Genomic DNA, 22776 nt, shown 5'->3' on the forward strand with positions numbered 1-22776 from the left:
CACATTGCTTTATACTTTGGGTGGAGGAAGGGAATGGTATGAAGGAGGAAAGCTGTGTGATTCCATCATTGTAGGGACCTCCTCACAACCAATGCTGACATTCTAGTCTTAGAAAGTTGCCTTAGGCATTGAGTGATTTGCCCAAGGTCACATAACCAGAATATATGGAATAGATGGCAATGGGTCTCAGGTTTTCTTGATTCTAGGAGAACTCTCTATCCATTGTACCTTTTGTAACAACTTAATAAATGTTTATTGAATTGAAATGAATTAAATACAGTAAAATTCAATATATAGAATTGAGACTGTTCCTCAACTGGGTAGATCAGTCAGTTGTTAGGATCATGTTGATAGTAAGACTAGGTCATGAATTTGATCCTTATAGGGCATGGGAGGTGCAAAGGACATTCAATTTTTGGTCATATACTGAACCCGTAGCACTAACCATTTCATAAAGAGCACCCAGAGAAAGATCAGGGATGATTTTAACTCAAGTTCACCATTAGAGAAAAAAAAAAGCTATTGAAAAGAGTCAATACTCATTACAAAATGCTGTAATAGAAAGAACAATGAGATGCCAATCAGAGGACAAGGATTTGTATCCAGATTCTGCACCTTATTTTTTTGTGACCTCACTTCACCTATCTTGACTTCAATTTTCTCATCTGTAAAAAGATGAGATTGGATAGGATTGTGCCAGGTTTCTTTCGACTACAAATCCTATGAGTAGTGCCATTTTTATATATGAAGGACAACTCTCTTGTAACTGGAATGAGAGAGGCCTGACTTTGGGAGAAGAGATTATTTCATTCTTCCATATTATCAATTTGGAACATAGTACCTGGCATATAGAAGTGCTAAATAAATACTCCATCTTCCCACCCCCTCGTTTTTCAAGTGAGGAAATTTAGACACAGATGGATTAAGTGGCTTGCCAAAAGCTACACAGGCAGTATAAAGCAAGCCAGAATTTTAGCCTGTGTTATGACTTCAGTTCTAGTGCTCTGTGAATATAACTTGACCAAGTTAAACTTTGAATCATGCTATTCAACTATCTTCCCATTCCAAATGAACAAAAGAAATGTTGAGATGCCAAATGACTGTTATAGAATCATAGCAGGTCTATTTGGTGATCTCATCAGCTCCTGGGGGTTAAATAATATCTCTATGTCAATTATTCCAAAATCTTTTTATCCCTTTCCTGATCTCAGCTACTTGATAGACATCTCCACTAAGATAGCCTATCATTATATCAAGCTCATTATGAACAAAACAAGAACATTATCTTCCCTTCTCGACCTTTCCCTTTCTCCAAAATTCCCTATATCTTTCAAGGGCTATTTATTTTTTACCCATAGTTAAATAAACTCTGAATCATCCTCACTTGTTTTCACTTCCCCAAATACCAATCAATCAGCTGCCAAGAAATATTGCTTCCGTCGCCATAACATCTTCACTATCTTTTGAACCTATTCTCCCCAACCACATTAACATAGTTCCTGTCAACTCTTTTCAGAATTACTATAAGAGCTTCCAAATTAGTTTCACTACTTCCCATTTTTTTCTCTTCCATATAGATGACAAAAGGATCTTCTTACGTTACAGATGCAAATACGCCATTCTGCTACTCAAAAACCATGGATGGCTCCCCCTTGCCTTAGAATAAAATACAGATCCTTAAATCTGGCAGTCAGGGCCATCTATAATCTGGATGCCACCTACTTTTTTGGTCTTATTTCATACTACTTTCTTTAACACATCTTCTGATCCAGTAGAGGCAATGGTCTAATAGCTGTTTCTTTTTTTAAATTTTATTTTATTTATTTATTGTTGTATTTTAAGGTCCAAACTGTCTCCCTCCCTCCCACCCCACCCTATAGTGGAGAAGGCCAATAGTAGACATAGAGATGTGTGTGTGTGTATTTGTTTGTGTGGGTTAAACCATACCTCCAATAGGTGGTTCTTAAATGAACATTCCATCTCCTGCCTCCCTATATTTGCTCCATGCTTGGTATGAATCCTCTTATGATAGTTGCTTTTCAGATATACCTGTCTTCCTTAAAAGTGCCACATCCTCCTTGAAGTCTTCCCTTTTCCTCCTAAGTACTATTGTTAATGCCCTCCCAATTTTCTTCATATTTGTTATCTGTGCTTATACGGTGTATGTCCCCTTTCAAATCACTCTATGTCTGTGTATCTGTGTGTATATTTACATAAGTATATATACACATATATACTTATACTTCCATACATGCATATATACTCAATATACTATTAACCTTAAAACTATGCCAAGATTTTGAGACGTGTATATATGTTATGTATATATGTATGTGTATATATATATATATGTATGCATACATCTACATATGTATGCATCTATACATGTGGTATGTATATATTTATATGTGTGTTATATTTGGAACCCACATATGTATACATATGTGCATACATTCATAGTAATTTATTTGTGAATATGTTGTCCTACACAAGTATACTATAAGCTCCTGGAGAAGACAACCTGCCTCTTTTCTCATAAAATCTAGCATAGTGACCAGTGCATAGTAGTAAATTTAAAAATGTTTGTTGAATTTCTACCTTAAACTGAGTATGTCCCTTTAACAATACAATATAATAATGTCAAATAGATGCTATTTATAGAATTGCATTAATAATATAATGGATCTTAATGGATATTAAAGATGCAAAACAAGTAGCTAATCTAATCCAAAAAGCATCTATTAAGTACTTATCATGTATATTCAAGATGCTGTACTAGGTGCCACAGAAACTAACATTCTACTGGGCAAGGAAGGGATTGGCAGGACCAGGACTAATACTTACATGGCTGTATTAGTTATTATTGAATCTAATTAGATGAAATTCACTTGGAGTAAATGTAAAATCTGATGCTTGGATACAACAAATCAACTACATGAGCACAAGATGGGAGAGGTATGGTTAGATAATAGTATTTCTTCTGCAAAAGATCTAGCCATTTTAATGGAATGCCACTTCAGTATTAGGCAGCAGTACAATATGTATCAATGCAGTCCTGTGTTGTGTTAAGAGAAAAAATACCTTCTCAAAATAAGGAAGTGATTGTGTTTCCATACTGTGCCACCATCAGACCTCATCTGGAATATTTTTCTCTATTCTGGCAGCCTGGTTTAAGAAGAACATTAATAATCTGAAAAGTGCCCAAAATAAGGCATCTAGGATTTTAAAAGGCCTTCAGTTTATGACATATAAAGCATGTTTGAGTAAATTGGGGATATTTCTTCTAGAGAAGAGAGTATTCAGGATGGATATTAGAGTTGTATTCGAGTATTTCAAGGGCCATCATGAGGAAACAGAGCTAGAATTGTTCTGTTTAATCCAAGTGCACAGAGCTCGGTACAACGGGTGGAAGTTGCAAAGAGGTCAGATTCCATTTGATGATGGGAAAACCTTCACAACAAGTAGAACATCCACCAAATGGAATAAGATTCTTCAAGAGGTGGGTGGTTTCCCCTCCTTAGAGGTCTTCTTCTCAGGGATGTTACAGGATGTTATAGGAAGGATTCTTTTCATGTAGGATTTGCCCTAGATAACCACTGAGTTTTCTTCCAACCCTGAAACTCTATGATTATGTGAGAATTAAGAAAACTAAATTTCTGCGCTCATCAACATGATGGAAAGGAAAAGGAGTGTCATAACGGGCTGCCAGAAGTGTTGGTCGTTTGGTTGTGTAAAATCCCAATGCTGCAGGATGCAGGAGGGGACCAGCTTCCTTAAACATCATCCTTCTTCTGTTTCACTCTTCTTCTTAACCCCCAGTAGAAAACAGCTGTCTATATATCTATTAAAGTGTCAGTTGTGTTACTAGGGCAAATTTAATGACAATTGTTTCAAAGTTTTGTTAAGCTCTTTGGCATACTCAATGATAACCTCACTAGAATCTTTATAGCCAACTGCCAGTCATTCTTTGAAAACCATCATTAGTTATTGAAATCAAAGAGAAAACGTATTATTCTTGTCAAATTCTGATTGTGTACAGCAGGGTACAACAGATTGTATCAGCAGTTATTCCTGGGTAAGCCTGTATTTAACAGCTAAGAAGCTATTGAGATTTGAATTGAAGTCATAGAGTTCCAGTTTAAGAACTAGAAATTACAGTGGAAAAGGCACATGGCTCTCCCCAGAGCACATAATTAGAGGTTTATAGTAATCACTGTTTCATGTGAACAGCACTTTCTAGCTCTCTATTAGTGGCTCTGATTTTTTGTATACCATTCATGAATCACCACACTTAGAAATTCTACTGGAACAACCATTAGCTGATTACTTATATTTAGGTGTTGATACGAACTCACTTTCTGACTATAAACACTCCTCCTCTACCCCCACTCAGGCACCTGTTGAACATTTGGATGTCATTTTAAAGTCCCTTTTTGCCTGACACATGACCACAGGCATCTACTTACAGATGTATTTGCAGTTTTGACTTTTCAAACAGCCCAGCAATCAATAAAAATCTATCAGTCAGTCAATAATCATTTATCAAGCATGTACATATAGGCATATATTTTTATAATATTAAGTATGTATTTATGTACTTATGGGAAGCTAGGTGACACAGTGGATAGAGTGCTAGGCCTGTAGTGAGGAGGACATCTTCCTGAGTTTAAATATAGCCTCAGACACTTACTTATTAGCTGTGTGACTTTGGGCAAATAACTTGTCCCTGTTTGCCTCAGTTCCTCATCTGTAAAATGAGCTGGAGTAGGAAATGACAAATCACTGCAGTATCTTTGCCAAGAAAACCACAAATGGGATTGTGAAGAGTCAGATACAAGTGAAAAACAACAGAATAACAAAAATTGCAAGCTTACAGTATGTGCCAGGCTCTGGGCTACACACTGGGGATACAAAGAAAGGTAAAAGATAATCCCTGTCCTTGAAGCGCTCACAGTGCAACGGAGCAGACAATAAGTAAACAAATGATTACAAACAAGAAATACACAAGATGAATCGGAAATAATCAGCAAAGGGAAAGAACTAGAATTAAAAAGGATTGGGGAAGACTTCTTATGAAAGGTCAGATTTTAGATGGAACTTGAAGGAAACCAGGAGGTAGAGCTGGGGAGAGAGAACATTCCAGGAATGAGTGATAGCAAATGCAAATGCCTGGAGGCAGGAAATGAAGTGTCTTATTCAAGGAATAGCAAGGAGGTCAACAGTGTGTGGGGGTAGGGGGGAGTAAGAGGGGTGTAAGGTATAAGAAAATAGAAATTGGCTGCTCTGAGGACTAGAATAGTTCACCAGAAACAAATAAGCAAGCAAAGAGAAGGGAATAGACATTTATATGGTGCCTACTTTGTGCCAAAGGCAGCTAAATAGCTTAGTGGATAGAGTGCTGGGTCTGGAGTCAGGAAGACCTGAGTTAAAATCCAGCCTCAGACACTTACTAGCTGTGTGTCCCTGGGAAAGGCACCTAACCTCTCTTTGCCTTAACCCACTGGAGAAGGAAATAGCAAACCACTATAGTATCTTTGCCAAGAAAACCCCATGGACACCATGGTCCACAGAGTCACGAGAGTTGGACATGACTGAAATAGTAAACACCTTTGTGTCAGGTATTATACTAAGTTCTTTTTACAAATATTATTTCATTTGATCATCACAACAACCCTGTGAAGTAGGTGCTGTTATTATCTTTGTTTTACATTGAGGAAACTGAGGCAAAGGTTAAGAGATTTGCCCAGTGTCATGCAGCCCATAAGTGTCTGAAACATGATTTGAACTCAGGTCTTCCTGACTTCAGGCCAAATACTCTATTACTGTGCTACCAGCTACCTCAGTGTCTCAGAGCAATCCTCAAATAGTTAAGTCCAGGACATCTAAAGTACTAACATTTGAGTTCCAATCTTCTTTCAAGTGAGCAAAAGTGGAGAAGGTAATTTTAGGGTTGTCTTTTAGCTGAGTTTCAGTTGCACAGAAAATGAAGAATTAAGTAATGAAATTCAAAGAAGTTCCTATCCAGCTCTCATGATCTATTTGTGTCAGTGATTGATAGGTTGATAGATGGACAATAACCTGGGACCAGAATGGAAAAGAACATGAAAGCAGGATAAAAGGACTCTGGGAAATGGCAAACTTCCTTTAATGATTCCAAGTTCCCCTGAAACAGAGATCCATAGCTTTGGCACAATTAGTTTCGTTAATGTTGTTTGGTATGGAGCACGTGTTCAAATTGAGCATTACTCAAATGGCTATAGAATGGCTTGAGCAGACTGCAACATATTATATCCAAGGTATAATGCAAGAGAAGTGATCTAATAGTTCTCATCAGACAAATATATTACTGGAAATAAAAGATGGGCCGGTTATATAGGAAGACCCAGGGAAAACCAGTAAAAAGCCAATAGAATCTTTTGGAATTCTCACATCACCCATCATGTTCAATGGACTCTGTGTGGTAGATATATAGGAAACAGACGAGGGTAGCACAAAATTAGAAGATATAGACAGGCCACTAGCTATATCATCCAAGGAAGTACCATATCACTGAAACTGAACATCCATAAAAAGTATTGAATTATCAAAATATGGATGATTAAAATATACACTTTGATATCTGCAGTATTTCAGACATTCATATTTCAATATTCCTATATACACATGCCTTTAAAAAACTTTTATCCAATACTTTCACAGAATGTCAGACCAAGAACCAATTAATCACTCAACCAATGTCTATTAAGCACTTTCTCTATATACCAGGTACTATGATAGTAATCCAAAGACAAAAAAAAAGAACTGTCTCTGCCTTCAGGGAATTTATATTCTATTGGAGAAGATAACATTCACATAAAATATTTAAATATATAAACAAATGTAAGGCAAATTGATGGGGGAGCAGAGCAGGCTACTACATGAACAGGTTAAGAAAGGCTTTATATGAAAAGTGGTGTCTGAACAGAGTTGTTAAGTAAGCAAAGTATTCTCAGATGTAAAAATGAGGTGGGAGTGCTTTCCAGGGATGGGGCAGAGCCTGGGCAAAGGAATCGACAGGGAAAATGGATTGTTGTGTGTGAGGAATAGCAAAAAGGTCAGTCTGGGTGGACCACAGAATGCAGAAAAAAGAGATATGAGTATTGAGTTTGGGAAGATAGGTTGGGGTCAGCTGTAGCTGTGTGACTGCTGCACCAAGATTGAGGATGAATAGGATATGGGATTCTTCTGCATAGGGATCATCATTAAAACCTTGAAGACTGATGAGGTCACCAAATGAGAAAATATACATATAATTCTTTTCTTAGATATAGCTTAGACTGGAACCAATAGAACAACATACATAATGAATAAATTAATAAAAAAATTCTAAAAGACGTCAGGACTCAAATTAAATGCAATGACCAATCTTAAAGACCAAGGATGCTGAAGCATATTTTCTCCTCTCAGTAGAGACTGGGTGGAATGTTGCATAAGCATTTTGCTTTACTATTTTTTATTTGTGAACAAGGGAAAGTTTTACAATGATAGGGAGAGGTTATTAAGAACTGAAAGTGGCACAAAAATGTTAAAGCTTTAATAAAATATTTTAATAAGAAAAGTTAAAAATAAAAAGGTGGTATTGAAGACTGAAGCAGATAAACAAATACAATCAGGGTGTTAGCACTGGAAGCAAAGGTTACCAATTGTTTACATAAGTTAATTTTGTCATATCATGATTCCCCAGCACAAATTGTCATACCACATAAAAACAGTGTTACATAAAGACTTTCAGTATCGCCCCCCTCTCAGCTGTTAAGGATGGATTACTGTTCTATAGATGATCTAGGGACCTAGATCACACTAGCTTCTCTTTTTTGTCATCCATTCTTTGTTCATATCACTTTTCATCAACTGGGCACTATTGGGAGAGAAAGTCATAGAGGAAGGAAAAGTGAAACTTCAATGAATCAGTCAATTCCTGTCTATGAACTCTGGTGAAAAGAATGTTGGAAGAGGAGGCTGTGAACACTGGTACAGTAAAAAAGAAAAGCTTTCCCTTCGGAAACAGGAAACTTAGGCTGTAGTCCAACATTTTCCCAACTGACCTTGGACATGTTATCTAACATTTTATGCCTCATTTTCCTCATCTGTAAAATGAGTTCTGAGGTCTCATCCAAAAATACAATATTCTGCACATGTAGTTAACTAGCTCTCCACTGAAAAGAAGGAAATATGCTTCATTATTCTGGGTCTGGAACAAAGACTTGTCATTACATTTAATGACCAGATTTCTGCCTTTTATTATTATTTTCCTTTTTAATTAATCTGGTCATTGTTTATATTGTTCTCTTGATTCTGCTTTCTTCATTTTAAATGAGTTCATGCAGTAAAATCTTTCCAAGTTTCTTTGAATTCCTGATTTATGTATTTTTTTCATATTAGATAAGTGTCAACAACCAGATTTACACAATCATGTGAAATTATTATTTCACTTAATTGCTATACAAAAGAGTAAAATATATCAAAGTATAATAAATATTTGACCATCAGAGGATCTCATAGTATTCTATCTGATACTTGATCTAAACTAATTTCCCAAATGACTACTACTAAAACTTTGGGTCAGAATGTCAATGAAATCATGTGAAAACATAAACATCTGTCTATAAAAGCAGGGAAAAGATTTGAGCTTTATACATAATCAAAATCTGGGTAAAACTGTTTTTTCTTACCTTTCTGAAGAGGAAGTTTTTACCTTGGAAGATTTTCCTGCCACAGAAAAATAACAGAGGGATAACTGCAAAATCTTTTCTGAATCATTTTCATTGTTAAAATGTATTTGATTGGCAGATACCTAGAAAATCTAGGAGACATTCTCAATTTCCTATTGATGTGTTTTACTATGACAACTGCCCAGCTGCCTTTAATTATCAATGAATATAGTTTAAATATTCATCTGATTTTTTTTCCTTTTCCATCACTATTTTTGTAATTCAATTATAATGAACCAAGCATAGGGAATATTTATATTTAAGTTCCCCTAATACCATTGCTGATTTTTCTTTTTTTCTCCGGTAAAAAAATGCCCTTTGATGGACATCTGGTGGTAGGGGGAGAAGCATTAACAGAATGTAGAACTCAATAAATACTTTATCAGAAATCCAGCTATCAGGGGCATTTTCAACTGAGTTGAATAGAATGTGGAGGGAGTAACTGTATTTCTACCTTCAGTAATTCTTCCAAAACTGAAAAGGATTTTGCTTGCTTCCCTACCCAAACTGAATATCATCCCCTTCCCACAAAATTGTAGAGTTGGACAGGACCTCAGTGGCACCCAATACAATATATTTCACACACAAATATTCAGCCTTTGCTTGAAGACATCAAATTGGGAGAAGACCCCTTACTTTTTTAGGCAGACATTTATATAGCTTTAATTTGGGAGGAAATTTCCCTTATAGCAAATCCAAATCTGCCACTATGGTTAACCTAAGTTTTTCCTTCTAACCAAGTCTGCATGTACAGCTGTAGAAACATTCTCAAAGTCTTGTGACTGCCCCTTTATTTAAATCAGTCAGCTATAGATCATTTATGTAGCAATATAGCCAGTTGAAAATGAGTAGTATCAGCTATTCTAATAATCATGTAATAAATTAATCAATAAATGTGCCTGCTGTGGGTGGACTACAGTGATAAAGTGCTGGGTGAGATACAAGGCTGTGATAAGACATAACGCCTGCCCTCAAGTAGCTTATAATCTAATGGAGGACAAAAATAGCATAATATTGACATAATTCCTAAATGTAGATATTATTCTTGGACACTTAATAACTGTTGCCTACACTCCTTTCCCCTTCTACCTCTCTGCCTCCCATTCTGCAATCTCTGTCTATATAAATTGTTTTGAAAGGCAAATTTATAATAATCTCCATCCTTCCTCCCCTAGGATCTCTCACTCCATTTTCTGTGAAAGTCTAGAGACAAAAGTCCTCTTAAGGACTGGCTCTCAGGAACACATAGATATATGGCTCATCAGACTGTTTGGCAACAGTTTTGAGACAAATCCCTTCCAGGATATATCATAAAATTTAGAGGTAGATGGGATTTTAGAGAACAATGGACCCTTCGCTTTTACAAAGGAAGTAACTAAAACCCAGAGAAGTCTCTTGACTTGTCCAAGGTCATATAAGAGGCAAATATGGATTTTCCAGATACCACATTTTTCTCTAGAGCTAAATCTAATGAAGTTGTGATGACCCACTTTGGTAGATTGCCCTATTCATGTGATTCTGGCAAATGAGTGACAGAAAAAAAATCCCATAATACCCCCTTGGTCATTTTGCTTCTCCCCAATCCTTAGAGTAAAAAATAGAAATATGGCATTGAATAAAGAGAAACAAAGAATTTCTTTCTTTGAAGCTAAACAAAAACTTTTTTAATGTGAAAAAGTAGATATGGGAGCATCTTGGTGGCACAGTGTAGATAGAGTGCTGGGCTAGAGTCAAGATTAATCTTCCTGAATTCAAATCTTGCCTCAGACACTTACTAGATAGTTACTAGCTGTGTGACCCTGGGCAAGTCGCTTAACCCAGTTTGCCTCAGTTCCTGGAGAAGGAAATGAGCTGGAGAAGAAAATGGCAAACCACTCCAGTATCTTTACCAAGAAAACTCAATTAAGCGCAAAGTGTTGGACATGACTGAAAATAACTGAATGAATACAAAAGAGAGAATGTAGAAATTTATTCTGTTCTTTGGCCATATCCTATTCTTGGAATGCCATGTTCAATTTAGCCTGCGAAGGTATCTCCCTCATGCCAAAGAAGGGCAGAGAGTTTATTTTTTTTTCTGTGAAATTTGCCCTAATTCATTGCAAGAAGGTTAGAAAACCCACCCCTTTGCCTGCGTATTCTCTTCTTATTTCAGCCTATTAAATTCACCCACTTCTTTGCTTTCATAAAAAATAATTATTTAATTGTATATTCTTAGTATGCAGTCTTTTATGTGATTAATATCTCTGCCTGATTTTCTGTTTTTAATTAGGCTCTTAGAGGGCAGACATCACCAGGAAACTCATTTAGTATGGCAAAGAGGCCAGTGTTTTCAAGAAATAGGTGCATTTTAAATAGTTCTAATGATAAGTCAAAAATGAAAAAAAAAAGAATGTCATATATGCTTATGAATACATATTTATATTGTGCGTATGCATATGAGAGGCACCTTAGCTTGGGAGACTGAGGATGTTGTCCTCATTTTGAGAAAGACTTGAGTCTAAATCCTATTTCTTTTTCTGCAACACTTGAAATGTCATGTTATTTAACCTTTCATTCCCCCAGAAAATTTCAAAGACTAACTTGCAGAACAGGTACCAATCTAGGTATATATACATGTGCATGTATGTGCATGTGGATATTTCTGTCATAGATAACCCATAGGCCTTACCTTTGCTAAAAAAACAAACATGTCTTACTGCTTGTCAGGGGTTCTTAATTTAATGCTCACAGACAGATTTTAGGGGGCCTTTGAACTTGGATGAGAGAAAAAATACATCTTTACTTACACTAAGTTCTAACTGAAATTTAGCATTTATTTGATTATGGATATATACAATAACACATTTTGGGAAGAGGTCCATAGCTGCTATAGGTGTCTGTTTCTCTCTCTCTCTCTCTCTCTCTCTCTCTCTCTCTCTCTCTCTCTCTCTCGCTCACACACACACACACACACACACACACACACACACACACACACACACAAGGTTAAGAACTTCTGCTCTAGGTAGGAGTGTGGGAATGTGAAAGGTAGAAATTGTTATTCAAATTCCTTTCTCATTCTACCTCACTCCCTTTCTTGGCAATCCCCATCTCTGTAAATCCCCCTGTACTGAAAGCCAAATTTGTAATGCTTTTCAGCCTGTCTCCCCTAGGAGGTTTTTCTTTTTCCCCTTTCTTTCTGTGAAAGTCTAAAAACAAATGTTCACTTAATGACTTGGCTGCCTGGGCAGTCTCTGTCAGTAGTTTCTATGTCCTTCTCCCTATAAAGACAAGCTCTATTCTTCTGTTCAAGTCAAGGAATGCCCTTTCTGCTGGGATTTGAAATCACCATGTGCATGGTGTAGGGGGCAATGTCTCAGTGTCCTTAACTAGATAAATGCTTTCACATTTGGCACAGACTGTGTCTACATCATTACTGACCTTAAACGAAATATGAAGCAGGCAATTTGTCTTTTCTCTCTAGTCTATTCCATTTTCCCCCTTTCCACATATATCTACCTAGATCCATTGCTCTCCTTCTGCCCTCTGGAGGCCCAAGGAGCCCCAGTGAGGACTTCTTGGCCTTCATCATTCCCTGAGTTTCAGATCTTTCATGATCTACTTCTTCAAATGAAAATGCTCCTCTTCTTCATTAAATTGGGGAAATAATAAAGAAATTTTTAATTATGGGGGTAATGTTTTTACAATGCCTGAGATAAAAATTTGTAGCTCCAATGGTGGGAATTTCAGGCAAATACTAAGACCGTGGCAAGGCAATGTGGAGTAGAGCAGACAATCTGAGACACAGAGTTAGGAGCACCTGAGTTCATATCCAACCTCTGACAATTGCTAGCTAAGTGACCATGAGCAAGTCCTTTCCCCTCTCAGAGGCAGTTAGGGAGCTGGTCTTAGGAAGGTTTTAGTTCAAATCTAATCTCAGACACTGATTAGCTGTGGGATCGTAGGCACCTGCTTTGGCTTTCTCATCTGTAAAATGAAGACCATAGTAGCACCTACTTCCCAGCATTGTTATAAGGGTAAAATGAGGTAACATTTGAAAAGTTCTTTAAAATTCTTAAAACACTGTATAAAGTCTGGCTATTATTATTATTTTCTGAACCTCACACAACTTTCTAAGATTTAGCTATTAACTTCTAGATGGATTTCAGTCTTAAGAGTAGAGGAAGTTCCCACAGCAAGGAAATCACAATTGCTTGATTTATTGTCATCCTAAGACAGTGAGATAATTCTTTTTCCTAAGGCCAGCTTTTGACTCCTCTATAAATATCATTCTGGAGGTGACTATCTATTCTGCCTTTGAATAGAGAGAGTTCTGGTTTACACCTCCAGCCCTATAAGACTCTTTTTTGACTCAACTTCCTCTCCCCCCAGTTAGTCAATTCATGTTAAAATTTTTATTGTTTTCCTAAAACCATTGTTCCTGGAGGAAAGGGTTCATGTCTTATTCATCTTTCTATATCTACCAGTGCCTAGCATGTATTATGCCTTATCCAGTCAATTCATTAGGAACAACCAAATGATCCCTAGTACTTTGATCCTTAGATCCCATGATACTGAGAAAGATGATACCTGATCTCATCAACTTGGCTTTTGCCTTCAATGATGTGTATGTGTGTGTGTGTGTGTATCAATCACAGCCCCGTATGTTCCTACCCATGCCGTGCAACTCTTGGCCAAGTCTTCTATAAGCTCCCCACAACAGACCCATGTAACATTCTGAGGCCTTCCCTTTATTTCTCTTGACATTATGTGAATAACAGTAGAACACACAGAATGTCCATCCATTATCCTTCCCTTTTGCTCTTGTTATGGGACTGGACCATCCTTGTTTCTGGCCATACATGGTCTCCATAAGTCGCTTTGGCTGAAAGAAAATCATCACCTAGTGGCCATTTAGAAACCACGAAGTCTCCCAAATGGACAGACTCATAAGGAGAAAAAGTTTGTGCCAGAAGAGTGCTGTGTTTTTTTTTAAATTTTCTTCTTTTCTTTACTTTTTGGTTTTCTTGTCGTCCTTCTATGTCCTTCAATTTCATATTTAGTAACAGACAAATAAATGCCTTTTGTTAAAGTATGTATTTTGGATTTTTATAGATTCATAGACATTTAAGGCTAAAGAGGATCTAACAGATCATCTAGTCATTCCCTTCATTTTATTATTGCAGTAACTCAGACCCAGTGAGACCATGTGACTTCCCCAACATTATAGGGCAAGTGGTAGAATCAGGATTCAAGTGAAGGCAAGGTCTCCAAACACCTATTTCATTGCCTTTTCCATCACTCCATGTTGCTTTATCTAGGTGAACCAATGATAGTTTCTCCACTCACCTGGTCCTATTCACAAGAAGTCCCACTTACTCAGGATATTACACACTCTACTCGACAGCAGAAGTAGCTCTAGGGAAATGCCAAGGTTTCTGTATTTCTCAGAGAACTGACAATCTTTTATTCCCCAGATCTATCCATCTCTGGGTGGCAGGACTAGGGTTGTTAATCTAAGGGGTGAGGTCAGTATAGGTTTTCTCATTCAGAATTTAGTCTGAGCTTCTATCCATGGAAAACACTGCTTTCTCTGACCAGCTGTACTTCACTAATCTTTAGTCAGGAGATAAATAAATGATTTAAAAATTATTAATCACCTACTATGTGTCAGGTACTGACCAAGTATAGGGATGCAAAATCAAGCAAGGAAGGCAGCCCCTACCCTTGAGCAACTTACAGGTGACAGTATATAAAAGGGGATCACAAGAGTATGTGTACAGTGACATGCCTTAGAAATAGACAGAAAGTGGTGTTGTGCCTTAGGTCTGAGTGAGACATAATGAAAACTTACCAGAGCCCAAGGACTAAGGGGAAGAATCTAAGTTGTGATAAGAGGAGGAGGTGAAACAGAATATAACCTGCATGGTTTAGAGATGGCTGGGGTACTTCCCAGCCATAATGGAATCAGCCACCAAAGCAGCCAAACAAACATGCTTACCTGCTGACTGGTTTACTCGAAAATCACCAAAAAAAGGAATAAAATCAGTAATAGTACTGCCCAAGCTATACTCCCATGTATTCTCGCAGACTTAGGTGATCTTTAGCTAGACTATCATCAGGTTCAAACCCAAGATTTCTAGGACACAGTCCAAAGTACCTAGACTTAGCTTCTGCTACTCCCAGTGGAACCGTGACCATCTCCAATGTGGAAGTCAGCAATACCCTCTAATGCAAAAAATTAGCACATTTCCCCAGTGCAAAAATGAACAATCTACTCTATCATAGCAATTGCTACTCTGGATTCAGCCACTAATTCTTCTGCTGCCCTAATATTCTCTGAGTGGATGTTAATGCTCACCTACTCTTAAAGCCAGTGCTTTTCCATTTGGTGACATTGGTTGCAAAGACCTCCACCTGTTTTAAACTCAGCTAGCATACTGTTGGGAGCAGGGGGGAAGTAGGTGTGAGGTTGGGCCCCAACATAGACAGTTATGTCTCTTGCTTGACATTTGCTCCTTTTGTCAGCTTCTCTCCTTGAAAAAAATAAAAACACAGAGAACTTACATGAACTGATACAAAGCGAAGTGAACAGAGCCAGGAGATCGTTGTATACAGTAATGGCAGTATTGTACAATGATCTAAGATAATTCTGAAGGACTCATGATGAAAAATGGTATCCACTTGAATGCAGATTGAAGCAAAATCTTTTAACTTTATTTTTATTTTTTTTCTTTCTTATTACTTTATTTTATTTTTATTTCTTTTTCCTTTTTTCTTGGTCTAAATGTTCTTCTGCAACGTGGCTAATATGGAAATATGTTTTTATGATTGCACATGTATAATCTATATCAAATTGCTAACTTTCTTAAGGAGTAGGGAGAGGAGGGAATTTGGAACTCAAAAATTATTTTTAAAAAATGCTAAAAACCTGTTTACATGTAATTGGGAAAAAAATTCTTTAAAAAAGAAAAAGAAAAAACCCATATCATTTCCCTCCTTGATACTGTGTCATAGCGACTTCCTGGACGGATGCCGTTTGGCTCTTTCTACTTGCTGGCCTTGCTTTCTCAGGACAGGCTCGTGGCTATTTATGAGAGAAATAGAGGCACTTTTACCACAGTAAGACAAGGTTCATTGGATCGTAGGATTTAAAGCTGGATATAAGTCACTAGTCTTCATTTTATACATGAAGATGAGACCCATAGAGGGTAGATGATATGCCAAGCTGTCACAGGGACTCCAGCTAGATCCTGGTTAGTGTGGGCAACGAGCTCCGTGAAGTGATGGTATTATTTGAATTCACACTACATAATTCCACTGGGCTGGAACCAGTTACCACATTTTACATAAGTATAACTTCAAATAGTGTAGATTTGTATATACGTGACCATGTCAGGACATTCATTACTAGCATTAATTGAGACCTAGCTAGAAGTAGTGAAGCCTGAACACAAACCTAGTTTCTCTGTATCCCACTAAGCTATGCTTCCTCTAGAATACCTAAAGTTGGGCAGTTAGTTTTTGTTGTTTATTTAAATAATCAAATAAACTAGGGATAATGTCTGATCTTTAGGAGGTAACTGTGCTGTATTTTGAAAATCTTCATTATGTTTTATTTTATCAGGTACCATTTCCGTCAACACATTACGTACACCCTACACAGCCCCAGGAGAGAGTGAGATCCTAGACCTGGATGACGACCTGTACCTTGGAGGTTTGCCAGAAAACAAGGCGGGCCTCATTTTCCCAACTGAAGTGTGGACTGCTCTTCTCAACTACGGCTACGTGGGCTGCATCAGGGATTTGTTTATCGACGGTCAGAGCAAAGACATCCGACAAATGGCTGAGGTTCAGAGCACCGCTGGAGTCAAGCCTTCTTGCTCGAGAGAAACAGCAAAGCCGTGCCTTAGCAACCCATGTAAAAACAATGGCATGTGTAGGGATGGGTGGAACAGATATGTCTGCGATTGTTCTGGGACAGGCTACCTTGGCAGGTCCTGTGAGAGAGGTAGGTTTAGAGATGAGGCACCTACCTCATGATTATATTTGAAGCTCTCAGTAGATTATTGAGCAGGGAGACTGGTTAACTGAAACAAAACTGACTCTTATTGAAATAGAGGCTTTAAATCACGTCATTTATTTATTTGGAGGCAGCAAAGTGGCCCAGTGGATAGAGCACCAGGCCTGGAGTCAGGAAGACATGAGTTTAAATCCGCCATCAGATACTTATTAGCTGTGTGACCATAGACAAGTCATTTAACTTCAGTTTGCCTCAGTTTCCTCATTGATAAAATGAGGGTAATAATTGCGCCTAACTCTCAGGTTTATTGTAGGGATCAAATGTACTTAGGGTAGCAAGGTGCTATAGCGGATAGACCACCAGGCCTGCCATCAGGAAGACCTGAGTTCGAATGTAGCTTCAGACTCTTACTGTCTGTGCCACCCTGGCCAGATCACTTAACTCTCTTTCCCTCAGTTTCCTCATCTGTAAAATGAGCTGGAGAAAGAGATAGCAAAAAACTCCAGTGTCTTTGCCAAGAAAACTCCAAATGGGGTCACAAAGAATCAGACACGACTGAAACGTCTCAACAACAATAACAAAGAACAAAGTAGCCTGGCACGTAGTAAGCACTATCTTAGTGTCAGCTTTTATTATTACTATATTCATTTATTTCATGGCTGCGCATCTAAGCAACAGTATAAGTTGGGACATTATTATTAATGTGCTAAATATTTGGGAAACTATACAAGTTGAACATATGATCGGCATACAAATTCAGAACTTTTGAATATTTCAGGGAACATGACCCAAAGTATGTGTTTGGTCACAGAGGCTATCTCTTTTACCTAGAAAGGCCACCACTTATAGAAATAGTCTCCGTGCCATGATCCTTCAGAAGAATGGGAGATGAAGCAGAGTGTGCTTAGCTAGATTTATGTACACTAATGGTCATATCGATGACAGAAAATATCACTTGAGACAGCATGGTGTAGTGGATGGCAGGCTTGCTTCCGAGTCAGGAAGACCTCATTCAGTTCAGGTCATGCCTCTAGCAAATATTGGCTGCATGGCCCGGGGTAAGTGCTTTAAACTCTTAACATCAACAAGAAACTCTCTAAAATGATAGGCTACAGAAAGTCGCAGAAGGGTTGCCGTTCTGAACTAGAGGATGGAATTCCCACACTGGGAGTTCTTCATACTGATGAAGACATAGATCCAGACTGTCTCCCTCCCTTTGCAAAATTAAATCATTTGGGGCAGCTAGGTGGCACAGTGAGTAGAGCACCAGCCCTGGAGTCAGGAGGACTTGAGTTCAAATCCAGCCTCAGACACTTGACACATTTACTAGCTGTGTGACCTTGGGCAACTCACTTAACCCCAATTGCCCTGCCTTCCCCCAGTAAAAAAAAATAAATCATTTTAGCCAAGATGTAAATAGAAACACCACAGATAGTATTGAAGCTCTACATGAGTACGGTGTAGAGTTAAAATGGGAGAGCAAATGCCTGACTTAAAGATTAAAAAAAAGTTTGGGCTCAGTCCCTCCTTCTGCCACATACTGGTGGTGTGATTCCAAGGATGTTATGTAACTATTCAGTGCCCCAGATAATTCTCTAAGTTTATAAGCTGCAGAGGAAGAACCAATCAGATTTGGCAGTGGGATGGTCTTACTGGGAAGGAACTCATACCAATGAAATAAAGTGGTTGGCCAAAAAATAAAAGTATCAGGCAGTTGTCTTGATCAGGAAAGGAAAGGGAATAAGCATAATAAGTAAGCACAATAAATAACACCTGCTATGTTCCAGGCACTTTACTAGGCACTCTACAAATATTTTCTAATTTGATTCTCGTCACAACCCTGTAAGGTAGATGCTAATATTAGCTCCATATTATAACTGAGGAAACTGAGGCCAACTGAGGTTAAGTGACTTGCCCAGGGTCACAAAACTAGTGGCAAAGGCCAGATTTGAACTCAAGTCTTCCTGCCCCCAAGTCTGGTGCTCAATCCTTATTAAGAAAGAAAAATATCAAAGCACTTTTTCTGGAGTGTTAACTAGATCATTTATGCTATTGGGCTTCATTAACCAGGTAATTTTGTGCAGCTCTGCCTCACTTAAATTCAATTCACAAACAAGTCAAGACATCACCCATCACGTCGTGTTGTCATTGTTCCTCTTTGAAAACGAAAGACTAATGACAACAATTAATGCACTTTTAAGAAGTACATATAACCTTCAGTAGATCCCTATGTCTAAAGCCTAGCCTACTAGTAAAGAATGCCTTACACATCATGTATCTGGGCCCAATGGAAGCCATGTACTAGAGTTGGTCATGCTCTATTTGGCAAGAGTCAAAATTTCTCTTTTCTTACTTTTTACCAGTCTCCCTCAGTGTGTGTGGTAGGAGAGTGGGGGGGGGGAGCGGAGATGGAGGATATAGTAGGACTCGATTGGGAGGGAGGAGAGAGAAGAGGGAAGGACAATGGAGTAGCAACAGACGTCAGTAAGGCTTCAGGCAAGGGAAGTTTTGGAGCTGTTGGGGGTGGAAATGGGCAACAGAGGCAGCAGAACTGGGCATGCCCTCTTCTACCCTAGTTAAGACCTCAGTCACTTCACTCCTTTCCCTGATGGCAGGAGAATCCACTCTTTTCCATTTCCAATAATTGTGCTAAAAATCAATTTTATAATCCTGTTGAATTGCATATGCCTTGTTCTCATACTATAACTACATTCCATTCTAAACAAATACTTTGAATGGGATTAATAATATTTTTCATTAAATATTCAACAACTTTTTAAAAACCATACAACATACAATTACCCTCTTTTTCTTTGCAGGGGGGAAGGCAGGACAATTGGGGTTAAGTGACTTGCCTAAGGTCACTCAGCTAGTAAGTGTGTCAAGTGTCTGATGCCAAATTTGAACTCAGGTTCTCCCGACCCCAGAGCTGGTGCTCTACTCACTGCGCCACCTAGCTGCCCCAATTACGCTCTTTTTTATTCTAATTTCTCTGGCCCCCAGTTCCTCATCTGCAAAATAAGAAGGTTGGACTAGATCATCTTTGAGGCCCCTCCTAGTTCTAAACCTAAAATCCTATCACCCTTTAAAAAAAAGCACATGTTAATATATTTGCTTCATGAATGAAAAATATATGGCTAGAAACTGAATGAATAAATGTATTACTCTGAACAATTTCCTCCACAAAGCAGAAAAGCAGTTGATGACAACAAATATCCCAATAGCATAGATTCTGAAGAGCTAGAAGGGTCTTCAAGGGTCATCTAGATCAACCCCCTCATTTTACAGATAAGGAAACTGAGCCCAGAAGGGTCACAGGACTTGCTCTATGTCGTATTTAACGACTTCAAAACCAATCTTGCTTTCATGGCGTCAGGCGGCCTTCTGCATGTTCAGTTCACTGTAAACAGGAAATTATCAGTTTTGTATTGTACCGTCAAACAGGACAACAGACAAGTACATGTGCTTGTAGTGGAGTTGTCTCTGCCAGCAGAAACCTAATCTCAATGTCTGTGAATTGGCAAAGGTGGTTATGTCTTTGTATAGTTTCCTCCCTCTTACCAGGCAATAAAAAAATCTGTCTTTTGTTCTTTGGGGAGGAAAAAATAATGTAACATGATGAAATAGGAAAAACAAAAAAAGGAGAAAAACTGGTATTTAGGATATACCATATACCTGATTTTTTAAAAATAATAATAATAATTAAAAAAAAAACCTCTTACTGGGATGACCTAAAATGTTGCTTTTTATTTTATTCCATTGGACAAGGGCCAGCTTATTCTGATGCCTCCGGATTGTTTTATTCCTGGTTAAGTGATACTGGAAGAGGGCATAACTGAACTGTCACATGAATTACAAAAGCCTTCAGTTAAATATGTATGGTATACCACCCTGTGGCAATATTCTGCTATTACATATGGCAGGCATAAAAATAGGTATTGTAGTTTTTCCTAGCAGAAAGGGGGGAGAGGGAATATTTACATATTGCAGTAATTAGAAAGAGGGGTGGCAAGCATATGCAGATTTGCAAATGAGAATTTAATAGCAAACTTCATCACTGGGATTCAGCACATAGCCACATCTGACAGGTTGCTGTATCTCGCTGCTGATTTCCCTGTTGCCGCTTTGGTTGTGCATCTAGTGTAAAGAGAAAGGTTGTTAGTTTTTATTGGTTTTTCTTCTTGGCCCATCCAAGTGCAATCTGAGCACTCTTTGATTTCAGAATTAATTTCTTGGCACATTTTGGGTGAATGATGGTAACAGGGAAGGCCAGGTTTTTGTGACTACCCAGGTTGGCTTCTGTGCATTGCCTCTCCATGTTCTAGTTGAGTTAGCAAAGGATATATTACCTGCTTACTGGATTTCTAATTGATAAGAAACTGCTTTCCATAGAATAAGATAATTAGGGTCAGAAGGGAATCTAGAGGCAGCTTGGTTCAGGGAGAAGAATGTGGGACTTGCAGTCCAGAAAACCTGCTTTTGAATCTTACCTGAGGTGACCTTGGACAAGTCTCTTAATTTTGATGGCCTCGGTTTCCTTATCTGAAAAATAAAAGAATTAGACTTGTTTTCTTTAGTTATCCCTTACAGAACTGAATCTATGATCTTTTGAAAACATCCAGCATATGGCTTTCATTTCACATGTAAAGATACTTAGACCTAGAAAGACAAAGTTACCTGCTTGATTCTACATCTCAAATACTAGAGCTTGAACCTAGGAAGAATGGTGGGGGGGAGGGAAAAGGGAAGCATTGTATTTCCATTCCAACCTCATCTCTGTTACAGGTTACCTATGAGTCCTTGGTGAAGTCAGCTCACCCTTTCTAGGTCTGTTTCTTCTATAAAATGAAGGAACTAAACTAGATGGCTCCCATTCTTTCATCTAGTTCTAAATTCCATGGTCATAATTTAATCTGGCAATGTAATTATTCTATCTTTGTTTTACATGTGAGAAAATTAGGTTTATAGAGAACAGTGAACATTTTTAATGTGCTTTCATTTTATAATGTGCTTGTCTCATTTTGTCCTTACAACAACAGTGGGGGTGGGGGTGGTACTATTACTATCTGCTAGGTACTATTAATATGCCCCATGTTACAGATGAAGAAACTGAGGCAGACAGAAGTAAAGACACAGTTAGTGTCTGAGGCCATGTTTGAATTCAGATCTTCCTGACTCCAGATCCAGAGCTTGGAGGTGAAGCGATGTGCCTAGAGTCATGGCAGGACTCAAACTCAGGTTTTCTGCCTCTTGGCCTGTGTTCTTTCTCTTATACCGTGTCAGAAGGCATGCCATGCTTCTCAATATAACATTGATACCCCTTGTGGTCATATACCAATATGGCTACCTCTTCAGGAAGGAGAAAAGTAGAAGTTTGGATATATTCCCACTCAGTGTTGTTTCTGGAGAGGCAAGCCTGGTCTCATCTGAAAGTCAGTTTGGGTTTGAGTTCTGAATCTACTCTGTGACCATGAGAAAACCACATGACCTCTCTCAGCCTCAGTTATTGTTTCTTAATCTGGAAAATTGGAATAAAAAAACTTAGAATAACTTCCTCAGGTGTTGAAATAAAATGTTTGTAAATTGTCAAGTACTGTACAAATTTGCACAGCTTATTATTACTTCTAAAGGCTTTTGCTAATAACAGATAAGCCTTTTATGGAATATTAAATATAGCTATAAATATTAAATAACTGAAAAGGAAAATAAAGGTAGTTTCATTTCAACAGATAATACATTTTTTCAGAAAATAAGAAATCAGGTTGGAATAGCATATTCTAGATGAAGACTATGGCAAATGGCTGGTTTGTGTTAATATAATTGAAGGGTATTTGCAATAAACAAGCTATGTGCTAATTATATACCAGGAAAACTCCATCTCAAAATATGTACATCAAATAAATTAGGAAAAACTCTTCAGAAAATGACAAACCATTGTCAATATTGAACCCAGGCTCCTGCCACTTGTTTTGATGAAGGTTTTTTTTGTAAAGAGAAACTGAGAATTTTTTGGTGATTTTAACA

General features: G+C 37.9%; 1 protein-coding gene across 8 annotated transcripts in view; it reads left to right on the forward strand.

Annotated features, from left to right (window-relative positions):
- The window catches only part of NRXN1 (neurexin 1), a 1448730-nt gene that overhangs the window by 610132 nt on the left and 815822 nt on the right, over positions 1 to 22776 (forward strand). For all 8 annotated transcript variants that reach the window (XM_036751791.1, XM_036751793.1, XM_036751799.1 and 5 more), the window contains one exon: positions 16357 to 16740. In XM_036751791.1, coding sequence (XP_036607686.1) covers positions 16357 to 16740 — 384 coding nt within the window. The remainder of the gene's footprint in view (positions 1 to 16356; positions 16741 to 22776) is intronic.

The sequence above is a fragment of the Trichosurus vulpecula genome, chromosome 3, assembly GCF_011100635.1.
Source record: "Trichosurus vulpecula isolate mTriVul1 chromosome 3, mTriVul1.pri, whole genome shotgun sequence".
Classification (NCBI taxonomy): Eukaryota; Metazoa; Chordata; class Mammalia; order Diprotodontia; family Phalangeridae; genus Trichosurus; species Trichosurus vulpecula.